Source organism: Pollachius pollachius (assembly GCF_949987615.1).
Source record: "Pollachius pollachius genome assembly, chromosome: 19".
NCBI classification, from domain to species: domain Eukaryota; kingdom Metazoa; phylum Chordata; class Actinopteri; order Gadiformes; family Gadidae; genus Pollachius; species Pollachius pollachius.
This window is the reverse complement of record NC_136952.1, coordinates 4,377,814-4,391,761: the sequence shown is the minus strand read 5'-3', so window position 1 is coordinate 4,391,761 and position 13,948 is coordinate 4,377,814. Positions and strand designations below refer to the sequence as shown.

At 49.2% G+C, this 13,948-nt stretch overlaps 1 protein-coding gene across 8 annotated transcripts in view; it reads right to left on the bottom strand.

Annotated features, from left to right (window-relative positions):
* Window positions 1-13,948, bottom strand: part of tanc2b (tetratricopeptide repeat, ankyrin repeat and coiled-coil containing 2b) — a 137,178-nt gene that overhangs the window by 15,289 nt on the left and 107,941 nt on the right. For 6 of the 8 annotated variants that reach the window (XM_079756283.1, XM_079756286.1, XM_079756284.1 and 3 more), the window contains 11 exons: window positions 12,706-12,744; window positions 11,376-11,648; window positions 10,306-10,430; window positions 7,453-7,684; window positions 5,256-5,425; window positions 4,421-4,699; window positions 2,870-3,037; window positions 2,092-2,252; window positions 1,412-1,520; window positions 944-1,066; window positions 236-472 (listed from right to left, as the gene is read on the bottom strand). In XM_079756283.1, coding sequence (XP_079612409.1) covers window positions 236-472; window positions 944-1,066; window positions 1,412-1,520; window positions 2,092-2,252; window positions 2,870-3,037; window positions 4,421-4,699; window positions 5,256-5,425; window positions 7,453-7,684; window positions 10,306-10,430; window positions 11,376-11,648; window positions 12,706-12,744 — 1,916 coding nt within the window. The remainder of the gene's footprint in view (window positions 1-235; window positions 473-943; window positions 1,067-1,411; window positions 1,521-2,091; window positions 2,253-2,869; window positions 3,038-4,420; window positions 4,700-5,255; window positions 5,426-7,452; window positions 7,685-10,305; window positions 10,431-11,375; window positions 11,649-12,705; window positions 12,745-13,948) is intronic. The other 2 variants (XM_079756285.1, XM_079756287.1) reach the window with 1 other exon arrangement.

The following is a 13,948-nucleotide window of genomic DNA, read 5'->3' as shown; positions in this document are numbered from 1 at the left end:
CCCTTTCCCAAGTGTTGTTTGTCTTGCGACGAACAAACAACAAGAAGGAGATTAACCGCGTTTGTCGTTTTCATTTGTACCATTCTTAATTAATAAACAGAAAGAACAAAAGCCACAACCGAATCAAGGCAACCTTATCTGTTAATTAAAAAGCGAGGTCTCGGTTAACAACAGTGGGCCATGCAGGGGACGGGACTGGACGGGACGGGACGGGGGGCGAGGTCAGGTGACGCACCGTGGCTTTCCGGCGGCACAGCGCCGTGACGATGGCCAGGTTGCCCCCGGACGCGGCGTAGCCCAGGGGCGTGAGGCCGCTCTCGGACAGCGAGTCGACGGCGGCGCCGAACTCCAGCAGCAGCGCCACCATGTCCATGTAGCCCAGGTGGGCGTGGACGCACAGCACCGGCGCGTTGTTCAGCACCTCCGTGCGGTAGTTGACGTTGGCCCCGCCCAGCATCAGCAGCCGGCTCACCTGGGGAGGGGGGGGGGGAGTGAAGGGGGAGACCGGTAAACGGGTGAGATGTCGAGATTTTTCCTACATAGGGGGTGGGGGCAAAAATAGAGCTGAATAAAACCCTTCAGAGACAAAGTCCCTGGCTGCATTGACTCATGTGTGGGCGCGATTTATTCTTGAGAATCTATTTTTTAAAGCAGTATAGCTGCAGCAGAAGAAGAAGAAGTATTGCTACATACTGCAGGTATAAACAATCTATAATAATACACCCAAACCCTTTATTTATACGGCTCAAAATGCCCAAAAGTCAACTCCAGCTGAAAGTTGGTTTCGATGTGTTTTGGTATGCAGAGTTCGGGCGAGAATTTCTCAGGGAAAATGTTCCAAATCTTTTTTGACAGGCGCCGTCAACACAGCTCCCACCTGCAGCAAAAACTCTCTCTATTCTGATCCATTTGTTTGGGCTGCCCAGGGAGGGGCCTGGGGTACCTTGATGTTGGGGGTGTAGAGGTTCCTCAGCGAAGACAGCGCAGTTGAAAGGCCCTCGGTGCTGTAGGACACCCACAGGCCTTGCAAAATAGATGAGGAAACCCCCACTTTCTTGCTCAGGCCCTGGGAGAGAGAAATACTGTGTAAGTATTCATGAGAAAGTATGTGTGTATGTGTGTGTGTCTGTGTGTGAATGTATGTGTGTCTGCGTGTGTGTGTCTTAATTTGTGTGTGTTTTTGTACGTGTGTGTATCTAAATGTGCAAGTGTGTGTCTATATACGTGTGTTTGTTTGTGTCAACATATTTTTGTGTGTGTGCGTGTGTCTACATATTTGTGTGTGTGTGTGTGTGCGCGCGCATGCGTCTATAAATTTGTGTGTGTGCGTGCGTGCGTTTGGCGTGTGTGTGTCTATGTGTGTGTGTCTCTGTGTGTGTGTATCTGACCATGTGTGCATGTTTGTGTGTACCTTGAAGATGTGGGCTTTGAGGATGTGATGGCCGAGCTCGATGGTCTGCTGTCGGTTGAGTTTGTTTTCCTGGCGGGAGAACCAGAAGGCCAGCAGAGTATGTCCACTCCTGCAAACAGCGGGGGTGGGGGGGGTCAATTATGCACACAGGAACACCACAAAAATACAAATTCATTCATACATTTTAATATCTACCACAGCACTAGCAGTGAGGGGGGTTATGAATAAATCAAGGATGTTTGGATGTAAAAGCCCACAGAAGAAGAAACATTGGTACCACTGGAACGAGGGCATTGTTAAACACATGTTAAGGTGTAATTCAACATGTGATGGGAAATGGAACAACATGTAAGAGCATGTACTTAATATGCCATGACGTTATGGAACGGCCTCACCCTAGCCCTAGTCACACACTCACTTTCCCGGTTATTTCTAAGGTTAGTTTCACAGCGTTATGACATATTATTATTCGGTGTTATTACGTACAGACTTATAGACTCTAGACTGTACTTCGTTTAAATACACTACAGGAAACTAATGTAAAGTGTAAACAAACTCACCAAAGGTGAGCCCACCAACCCCGCAACCTCATCCCCCCTCTTTCCCCTTACCCCTTGGCTCTCCCCCCCTCCTCCTCCCACCTCGTTCCCCCTCACCCTCTCACCCCCCCGCTCTCTCACCTGGGGTCACAGAGGAACTTGGTCTTCTCCCCCTCCTCCCTCCAGATCAGCCACTCCCTGAAGGAGGGGTGGACGAACATCCGCGTGCCGTCCCTCCTCTTCACCAGGAACACCGACAGGTTGTCCACGCGCTGCTGGAAGTCCTCCCAGTCCAGCGTGCCCTGAGATCGAGGGAACACAAGCGCTAGGGTTTGAGCCACAAAGGACCTGCATAACTGCATACACCATTACCTAACCTGCAGGCATCTAAGGACAAGACACCGCACCTAACTTAACCTAACTAATGTTACCTAAACCAACCTAACCTGTAGGCGTCACAGAACAAGACACCTAACCTAAAGCTAATCCCTAACCTCAACCTAACCTTCCTGTAGGCACCCTTCAGCAAGACAACCTCAACCTAACATAACCTAAACCTAATCCTAATGTAACCAGATTTCCTTCAGCAGGACACCTAAACCTAACCTAAGCTGTATAATAATATTAACCATAATATCATTTTGATAACTGTATACAAGCGGGGACGAGCAGCTGTAGCGAGCCGGTGTTGATGGCCTGGTAGATCTGTTCATCGCCTAAACCTACCTCAACCTAACCTAACCAGTAACCTAAACCTTCTACTAACTTAAACCTTCTACTAGCAGTCACCTGTAGCGAGCCGGCGTTGACGGCCTGGTAGATCTGTTCATCGCCTAAACCTAACCTAACCAGTAACCTAAACCTAACCTAACCAGTAACCTAAACCTTCTACTAGCTTAAACCTTCTACTAGCAGTCACCTGTAGCGAGCCGGCGTTGATGGCCTGGTAGATCTGCTCGTCGGTCAGCGGGTGCAGTGACGCCACGGCCACGTTGAGCAGCGGCAGAGCCCGCTCGAAGGACGTCTGTGTGGGGAAGCGCATGTTGCACTGCAGGAGGTACACCTCCGCCAGGTTCACCGGCACCACCTGGGAGGGAGGCGGGGGGGAGGGAGGGGGAGGGGAGGGGAGGAGGAGAAGAGAGGAAAGGGGAGGAGAGGAGAGGGGAGGGGAGGAGAGGAGAGGGGGGTGGAGGAGAAGAGAGGAAAGGGGAGGAGAGGGGAGGGGAGGTGGGGGAGAAGAAAGGAGAAGGAAGGGAGGGGAGGAGAAGAGAGCAGAAGAGAAGAGAGAAGCGCAAGGGTTAAGCTCTTGCGTTATGGATTGAGGGGAAATCCATGGAGCACTTATGTTGAATCTTAAATTAGTCCGAGAGGTTCTAGGCAACAGAAATTACATCGGGCATTAAGTCAAAAGCTATGGGTGAGAGAATATAATTGCGCGATGATGAGATCAGTAAATACAACAAGTATACCAAATCCCCGGTTTCACTTACCAAAATATATATAATACCCAAATATAAACTACAAATAACGAAAATAACTGCATCAGGTCAAGGTATATTAAACCAGGAATGAACACAGGCAGACTTGTAAACTGCATACATTACTAACGGCTACGTAATTACGACGGTAAAACGAACAATGAACACAGTTAGCTCGTCGCTAACAAAGGCAGCGCTACGTGTCATGGCGGCTGCTGGCTTCGTGTCTATGGCGAAAACTATCAAAACATCCGACTGTTGGCAGAACGATGCCATTAGGCACCGCTCCATTCGCAGAGGGCGATTCCCCCGTTCCCCGTCCTTCGTAAGCTGATCGTTTTATCCTTCCAAACGTCGACTGTGCCCTCGTGACATCCGTTTTCATTCCATTCTGGTCTCCATTCACGTTTTAAACGAATCATTTCAACCCTGTGTATATCTTTGTTTGTGATACGTTTGATACTCGTGGCAGGCAACTAATTATTTTCTGTTCAAATATAATTTAACATGGGAAAGCAGGATTGAGTTACAATGCAATAAATTGCTGGTATAAACTCCCTGAGGATTTAAGACTTTCACTTTTAAAACAAGACTGAAGATTTTGTTTCAGCTTTCTGCTAAATCTTAAACACATTGCTCTTTCTACAATGCATTTTTTTTTACTTCACCTTTGAGTTCTTTTACTTAACTATTTTATTTAATTATTTAATTGTATTATAGGACGATGTTTCTATGTGAAGCACTTTGAGTCTGCCTTGTGTACGTAAAGTGCTATATAAATAAAGTTGCCTTGACTCGCCTCGCCATTCATAATGCTCGTTGATTGAATCTCAGGCCTGGTACCTTGTGGCTGCTCTTCAGCTCTGCGATAAGTTTAAAGGGGAGCTTGAAGTACAGGTAGGAGCCTAAACCTAACTTAACCTGTAACGTAAACCTAACTTAACCCTTAACCTTAACCTAACTTAACCCTAAACCTAACCTGTGGCTCATACCTTGTAGCTGGAGCTCTTCAGGACCAGGTAACCCTTCTCGATAAGGTCGAAGGTGAGCTTGAGGTACAGGTAGGATCCCTGGCTGAGGGCCTTGAGGTGGGCGCTGAGCTTGCCAAAGGTGGTGTTGTCCATCTTGCCGTTGAGCGAGATGTTGTTCTGGATCTCGGGGCTGCTGTGGATGCGGTGCAGGATGTAGCCCTGCAGGTCCTGGTCCATGGCATCGTTCTCCTCCAGCACGTCCAGAGAGATGCGGTGGAAGGGCAGCTGCTTGGTGATGTCCTACACACACACACACACACACACACACACACACACACACACACACACAGGTATACACACAAACCAAATAACACACACAGATGTACAATCACACACACACGCAGGCGCAAGCACACAAACACAAACCAAATAACACACACAGATGAAGAATCACACACACACACAAAATAAATAACACACACACACAAACACACACCTTTATTAATTGTTCTTTCATCCATGGACAAATGCATTGCTGAATACTTGTTAGACGTAAACCTTGGCCGGATTACGGTCACATATCTATGACAATATACTACTGTATATCAAGAAGGGGCTTTATTCTATCCTAGATACACTATACACATGACGGGATGGCTAACTGCGATCGGATTCGTTTGCTAGCCGATCCATTAGTTATCACAGTGTTGTCGCTGCGCAGAGAGTGATGAAGGAGCACGGGATCGGAGCAGAACTTCAACTGCAGCACAGGCTGTTTGGACGGAGGCCAAACAGACACTCTCCTTCACGCTCACACTGTGGACCCAGGGTAAGAGGTGCTGGGGGGGTTCAGTACCTGCAGCGTGGTCCTGACCGTCACCACCAGCTTCAGCCAGGGGGGGAACTTGCTGATGGTTTTGCTGAGGAAGGAGACGATGGTGTCGCCGTAGTCGGGCTTGTGGAACTCCGCCTCGTTGAGGCCGTCGATGAGGATGATGAGGTCCTCCTCGGAGCTGATCTTCCTCTCTGGGGAGAAAAACACAAGAGCCGAGATGTGTCGGAAGATTGACAAGAATGACAATCGAATGAAATGACATTTTAGGGGGCAGGTGTCGGAGGGGTCCTCACGAAACAATAGCAAAATCGAGAAGGATATGTTTTGAGATTTAGTAGGTATTGCGTCACTGTAAAAACTGCAATGGTATATTACAACTGTATATTATTAGAGTTTTTTCACGCTGAGGTTTGGGTTCTGCAGGTTTGCCATTGCTTTTCAAATGAACCTGACCCGAAAAGAACAGTGCTGTACGCAGATGATGAGAATTGCCAAAAGGCGAACTCACTTTTGCGCTTTATGTGATTTATTAGCATATTAGCGGTGGGGATAATGATTAGGGGTGTAGTGATTTCAAAACCGTACCTTATCATTACAGTATTACTGCTAGGGCAACTTACGTAAAGTTCAACATTAATTTCACGGTTAAGTGAAACGAAACACTGCCACCGGAATACCAGCCCATCGCTTGCCAAGTCAAAGCAACCAAAAAAATATCCTGATTCGTGGTGCGAAAGTGGCATTTAATATGGTGACGCATTCCGGTAGCGGAGTCACAGCACAAATGCCCCCCTGGGGTGCCACCGGAGCATCATTAGTCACACATCGGTGCACGTCAGTGTCCACTCTGTGCCGTGCGTCTCTCAGCGAGCCCCGTAGACATGGCAAAGAGCACACCATGACTGGCTGTCCGGCGGAACGTCTCGTCGCCTTAATCAAGGACCTCCGCGCTGAGGGGAGGAAACGGAAACTCGCAGCGAGTTGGGATTTTTTGGGGGGAAAACTTTCATCCGAGAAATACTTTGACGTGAAGGAAATGGATTCCGTCCCCCCCCCGAGAGGGGACGGAAGTCATTTGGGTGTGTAGATGGTATGACAGCCTGAAACATTTTCATAATTTCAGCTTCCAGGGCTTTCTCACATTCGGACAGAGAATGACTTGTCATCTTGTGATACACAGTGTGTAGCCTTGAATAATTAGGATGAAAAGATATCGAGTTTCTGCCAAAACTAAGCCTCTGGGACAAGTTCAAACAAAGTTCCCTCAGTCTGCAACATCAACTCCATTTCCGCTCAAAAGTTGGACCGTTGACAATATTCCAACAGATTTCTTGCAGAAATGGAGTGGATGTTGCAGACCACTGTTTCATAACAACATATGTATAAAGCCAAATTCTCTCCTTTATAATAAAATAGCATAGGAGCTCTTTACATAACTGCTATGGCCTCTGATGCTCCAGAATAACCACAGTACCTTTATAAAGTACAACAATAGGTACCCCTTTAAATAACTGCCATGGCCTATGAGGTACCTTAACAACAACAAAACCTTTGTAATGTACAACAAAAAGTTCCTCTTGAAATAACCGCTATGGCCTCTGAGTTACCTTAACAACAACAGTACCTTTTTAAAAAAGGTGCCCCTTTAAATAACTGCTAAGGACACCAGGGTTTCAAAACAACAACAAAACCTTTCTAAAGTGCATCTAGAGGTGAGCCTTTAAATCACTGCTCAGGAGACCGAGGTTCCAAACGACAACAGAAGCTTTGTAAAGTACATCGAAAGGTGTCCCTTTAATAACTGCCATGGCCTCTGAGGTACCTTAACAACGATACCTTTGTAAAGTACATCGAAAGGTGTCCCTTTAAATAACCGCGAAGGACACTGGGGTTTCAAAACAACAACAGTAACTTTGTAAAGTGCATCATTAGGTCACCCCTTTAAATACTCCTGTGCCTGCCCTAGTACGAAAACAACGACAAAACCTTTGTAAAGTACATCTAGGGGTATTCCTTTAAATTACTGCCATGCCCAACCATGGTACCAAAATTATAACAGTACCTTTGTAAAGTGCATCAAGAGGTCATCCCTTTAAATAACTCCAGTGCCTGCCCTAGCGCCAAAACAACCACAAAACCTTTGTAAAGTCCATCTAGAGGTGTGCCTTTAATAACTGCTACCACTACCGAGCCTCCAAAACAACACCAACCGCCGTACCTTTGTAAAGTGCATCGAGGGGTTCGAGGACCCCCCTTCGGAAGGAGGCCAGGGGGTCCTGGACGCAGGAGCGCAGGCTGAGCATGCTCTGCAGGTGGGGCTCCCGGAGCAGCTGCTCCCGGTAGGACACCAGATGCGGTGACCGGCACAGCAGCGCCGCCACGTTGTGCACGAACTCGGGCACCAGGCAGGTGTAGGCGTTGTCCGCCTGGCAGTAGTGGTAGGCCACCACCTGGGGGCGGGGACAGGAAGCAGGAAGTCAGGGGAAAAGTCAGGAGGAGGGACGTCGAAGGTGGGTTGTCAGGTTAGTGTGCATCGTCGTTATATTAATACAAATGATTAGGTATTCACTGTGTATCTGTTGATCCCTGTTGTAATTGTTGGGATTATTATTATTGAATAACTATTTGTATTGTACTAATGAACCTTTGAAGACCAACGTATACGAAGACTATGAGTGTTGACTATGGAGAGAAAACCAGATTCAGAGAACGGAAATGCAGCCGTGGGTGTGAGACCGGACGTAAGGTGGCTGAGTTTTTCAGGACGTGGGCAACTTCCCGTTGTCGTTAAAGATAGCAACACCGTTCAGTCATCCGGAAGCCTGCGTCTCTTCCTCGAATCCCGGAATTCGTCGGGGACTCGTCACGGCGGACGAAAGCAGTAGAATGAAACATAATACCGGGCGTTTCACAGAACGGTCGGACAACACATTAATAATCCATAGCCACTTGCTGTTAAGAGATGCTGATGCAGAGATTTGCAAGTGCACGGGGCACGTGCGCGCGCACACACACACACACACACACACACACACTCAAAGACACACCACGGACACAGATACACACACTAACAAGCACTATCGCCCTCTCACAGTTCACAAAGAAGCGATCCAAACTAGTTAATCAAACGATAAGCATACCATTGCAATGTTTATCACTGTGAACCATCATCGTTCAATACTAAATTTGCTCCATTCTGTCTGTACTTTCTTTAACACTCTGGCTTCAACGCGTGGTTTCAATAGCGACGGGGGCCGTAAGGGGAACTAAAGGGGACAGAAAGGGGAGCGGTGCCGCGGACGTTGCCTGACTCAGAAGTGATCGCCTGCCCTTCATGGTGAATGAAGGGCAGGCGAGACGAGAGCCCAACACCACCCACTGCACCACCCTCTCCACCCGCTGCACCAGACAGCTGTGGGAAATAAACCCCCGGGGGGGGATAGCGAATAGAAAAAAAACAAAAAAAGGAAAACGCCGAATGAGATTTGAATTCATACAGAATTGGCCCACAATGGGCTTAGAGACGGAGCAGGTGAGGGGAGCAGGGGGCGGGATTAGGAATGCGCAGAGCTAACAACGGCTAATAGCTTGGCGGGGAAACGGCTTTCCAGCAGGTATCCATATTTCATGAGGCTTCAGTGGCAGGTCCGTTTTTTTCTCTTTTGAACACATCTGCATAATGCATCGGCCTGGGAGCGGGGGGGAGGGGCGGGCGCGCAGATGGCGAGGCGACGGCGGCGGCGGCGGCGGTCGTCGTCGCCGGAAACGTATTTAAATATCTAAACGAATTAAATGAACGCACGCCGAAGAGACGCGTCTGTGGCGCGGCGTGGCACTGGCACACAACCTCAGACGGGGGGGGGGGTTAGTCGAAGCAACGGTTAATGCTGGCAGGGAGGGGGGGGGGGGGGCACTACAAGGAGGCTGTAAACACGATGTGAGGCAGCGTTTGTTACCATGGAGCCTTTATGTTTATGTTGACCAATGATGGGGTGACGGTGGTGGTCGAGGGCGGGGCTTCTCAAACGTAGTCATGTGTGAGTGACCTGCTGAGGTAGGTTTGAACCGGAGATGCACCGAATCTTTCTGCCCTCTCATTTCCATTTCATTCAAGTAAACAAGGATTAACATTTTAGAATGTTTTCATTAATACACTTTTTACACTTTTCTCCTCTATGGCCCTGTCCTCAAAACATGTCGATTTTGTTATAAAAATATAAATATAGTTTGAGGCCATCTTGTTCCCCTGATGTTACCCTGACAATCAAACAGAATCTATCTAAAGTAAGCTGTTTAGATGGACATTTTGTTATGCAGTTTGTTTCATATGGCCAAAGGGTTTTCAAAGCGTAAAGGTTGGAGAGCCAGCTACATGGGTGGTTTTTGGTTTTGAAAAGGTGGCCAGGGAGCTCATTTAGACTCACCCGCCTGTTTGAAAGGCACCACCTATATCTGATCTTTTCCAGACACAATGATTATGCTGCTACATCTGATCGTTATTCTAATAATGGGTCTTGGAGCGAAGCAGACAGCGGACCCGGTTTGGTACACTCATAAAATGGTAATGACTTGAACCATACAGCCCACGATATATGTGAAGCAAACTTTTATTCCTATTAGGGGTTCAGTAATTGCTAGACTAACGGAAGAAAAACAAAACCATCGATTTATCGTCACTCTGTCCTTATTACTTGTTATTTCCTTGTTGTGGGCCAGCAGTGGCTCAGGTGGTTGTCTGGCCACCAGAAGGTGTAGCCGGGGATGGGGACCATCCCCGGCTACACCTAGCTAAGTGGTGACCTTGAGCAGGACACATAACCGTACTTCACATGACAAGCCGGCTGTTGCCTTGCATGGGTGACACCACCGTGTTTGTGTGTGTGTGTTTGTGTGTGTGTATGTGTGTGTCACTGTTTTCGGGTGTGCGTGTGTGTGTGTGAGTGTGAGTGTGTGTGTGTGTGTGTGAGAGAGAGATGGTGTATATGTGGGTGTGCGTATATGTGTGCATACATGTGTTTGTTTGCGTGTTTTCGTGTGTGTGTGCGTGCGCGCGTGTGTGCGCGTTGTTTACCTGAGACGCCAGCCTCCTCATGGCCTCTTCCTGGCGCCGCTTCATCTCGGGGGTCCCGGGACAGCTGCCTCCCCCTAGGGTGCCATGGGAGGGCGGGGGCTGGCTCAGGGGCAGGCCCTCCCCATCTAGAGACAACAACACAACACACAGACTCAGACCACTCTGCCCCTACCATCTGAGGCTTCGACGCACGGTCGCTCTCAAAGAGCGTCCTTTACAAAACCATACTTTAAATAACTGCTGTGCCCCCCCCCCAGTACCAAAACGGCAACAGCACCCTTATAAAGTGCACCTAGAAGTGCCCCTTTAATAACGACTACGAATACCGAGGCTCCAAAACAACAACAGCAACACAACATTTGTGTTGCAGTCGAATGTTCAAAGCATGTTTAAACCGTACTTCAGCACATCATCTCTCAACACGCACCTTTCTAAGGTGCGTGTTGAGAGATGATGTGCTGAAGTACGGTTTAAACATGCTTTGAACATTCGACTGCCCTCCCCACTCTGTACCATTACCTGACGCTTCATTTGTATGCCTTTAATTGTCCTAACGTGACCTTTAATTTGTGCATGGCTTGGTTTCCACTCCTGTATGTAGTCTCTGTGTATCATGTAAAGGGATCGTCGGCTATATAAAGAAACTGTTCTCATTACATAATGCAATATGTCGCATTACATAATGCAACGTATTACACAATATATATCAATACACTAGGAGAGATAACTCTCCCCTTCGCTCGTACCTGAGTAACAGCAGCAGTCATAATAATAATTATGCTACTAATAATTGATGGAATTTATGTAGCACCTTTTCGGAGGTCACTCAATGACACTTTGAGTGTCTTTGAGAAAAAAAAATACATAAAATAAATAAATGATAATAAGGTTTGGAATAGAGTCGGGTGTGGTATGGGTGGGGTCAGGTGTCCTTTTCTTTCTTGAAGAGGTCAGTTTAGAGTTGACTATACACCTATAAACACTGGAGTACAGCTGCGCGACACAACCCTGCGTCAACCGGGACAAAGACACACACACACGCGAGCGCGTGCGTGCGAAGGGTGGCCTACGTTTGGGCGAGGCCTGGGGGCTGTCCGAGGCGATCTGCCGCATGCGGGTGCCGTGGCAACTGAGCGCCACCAGGCGGGAAACGATGGCCGTCTTGCCGAAGCCGATGTTGCCCACGACGACCACGCCCGAGCTGGTGCCGGAGTTGAGCTGGCCGTCGATCTCCTGGAAGAGCCAGTCGCGGCCGGTGAACACCGAGTCCATGGTGATGCTGGGCACCTCGAACAGCAGCGGCTTCAGGGCGATGTCCGCCGGGCGGTAGGGTGCGAAGCGCACTGCGGAGAGGGGGGGGGGGGGGGGGGGGGGGGGGGAGGAGAGGAGACAGTGGGTGCGCTGCAGGAGGTTGACGCTGCACGGCAGGAGGTCTGGCTAAGGCAGAACGGTTCAAAGGGGTTCCAGGGGGGCGATGGGGTTGAACTCCCCGGAGGCAGGTTGGGGGTTCGATCCCCGATGTCTGTCAGCAGACTTGTGGAAGGAGGGATCTCTGTGTCTGCTCCTCCTCTGGGGTTTCTTTCTAGATAACTGCGGGGGGGTTTCCATGCCCTTCAGAGGGCTTAGGATTTGTGGGGCCGGGGGGAGGGGGGTGGTATTTGATGTGGCCTGTGAGGGGCTCTGAGATTGGAGCTGTGATTAAGGGCTATACCATATAATCAAACACCACCCTAACCGCTAGAAGCTGACCAATCGCTGCATTCCCCAAAAAGCTGCTTACAATACTTGGAGTTGGAGTACAAAATGAAAAGAAATTGTGTGTGAAAGACACACACATGTTTGAGGACAAAATATTTATGCTACAGAGTACAGATTTACACTACACTCCCTGTACTGCTCCCATAACTATAATAAAAACATGTAGAACAGTGAAGCATAGAGCCTCTTCCAAGCAGTGACATCTCACGTCCCTCACTAGGGGGAGTTCTGAACATGAGGAGCCGGCTGAATAAAGAATGAACCAGGTGGGGGAACTCGTAGGCCACAGACCAACAGGGTGCATGATGGGCTCTAATTCAGTCCATGCGGGGTGTGAGGTCTTATAATTTTTTTCTTTCCCTGCTTTCAGATGTTCAGCTTTGATCGCTGGGAGGCGTGGCCAGTGGCCTCCGACTCTCCGTGTCACTTCCTCTGAAACGCCACGGCAGCATCTGGCAATTACCGCCGATTCAGAATGCTTGCTGCCCGTTAATAATCCAGCGGCTTTGGCTTGCATCACATGCCTAAAAGCACTTAGGCATGGAGGAGGCAGGGGGGAGGGTGGGAGGAGGGGGGAGGCAGGGCTGGAACATGTTGCATGATGCATCAGGTGTGGAACATTTGAGAAAGATTCAAACTTACGTGACTGCGATTGCCAGGCATGGGTGTTATTAGCGGAAGCTGAATACACAGGGGGATAAAAGGCAGAGAATAGAGCGCGAGAGAGAGAGAGACACAGAGAGAGTGGGAGAGAGAGACAGAGAGAGAGAGAGAGGAGAGGAGGAGGAAAGGACACAAAGAAAGCCAATGAGGATTCACAAGCAGCCTGTGTGTGCAGACGACGAGCAGCCCGCATCATTGTGAGACATAAAAGAGGGACGGGCCGAGGCGTAAATACACGTCGGGGGTCGATTACCAACTGAAAGCCCCCTGAATCACACCGAGGGGTTGTGTCGGTCCGTCCAGAGGGTGAGTCAAGGAAAGGTTTGCGCGTTTGGGGAGGCTTTAATTGGTTCCAGTGCACCGGGCGAGATCAATCAATCCTAAGGAAAAGTAATTTAATCTGGTTTAAGTAGTGACTTGATCCTCCTTCCAGATACCCACCAAAACCAAGCTTGGTCCCGGCGGCCGACCATGATGCCTCCGTGCGTCGTGAACGGCTGCGGACGTATTCATACAGATCTATATTTGTCGATTGATATAAACACGTGGCGAAACGTGATGAATAGATTAGACCGTCGGGTAAAGACAACAGAGGTTAGGGCGGAGGCGTGGGACACAATAACGGAGGTCCAACATGATTGGAATTTCAGCGCGGAGTCGACGGCCCCTGTGGGAACAGCGACCCGACCAAGCGGCGCCGCGGGACGGAGCTCCGTGACGTACGGTAGACAGGCGGCCCGCACGATCGATGCCCACAGGAACACGTGCGACCGTGCGAGCGATTTCGTGTGCAGCGTGCGCCGCGGCGAGCACACAGCACACTCCATGCGCTGACCTCAGATTATCGCAAGTTCAAGCGGTTGGTTTTTTTCCCCTTTTCGCCCAAAATTCGATACAAAGTGGTGTTTATATATGTTGCAAAACGCGCCTCGTGTGGAGCTCGCTGTGCTGACACAGGCAACCGCATCGCAACGAACCGATGAGGCTCCTAATGTATTCCTGTAAGCAGGGGTCCCCCCCACCCGGTCACCTGAAAGGGCGACTCAGAGCGGTCCGACCTGAAAAGAGCGAGAGAGCCTTCCGGCACAAAAAATACCTCCTTATTGGGCGTAATATGTGCAATCAGCAGAAGAAGAGGCAAGCTCGTATCTGTGGGGAGACTGGTGAGAGGAGACTTGGAGTTCAGAGGGAGTACACTTGCAAGCAATACTTTTAGTGCCAC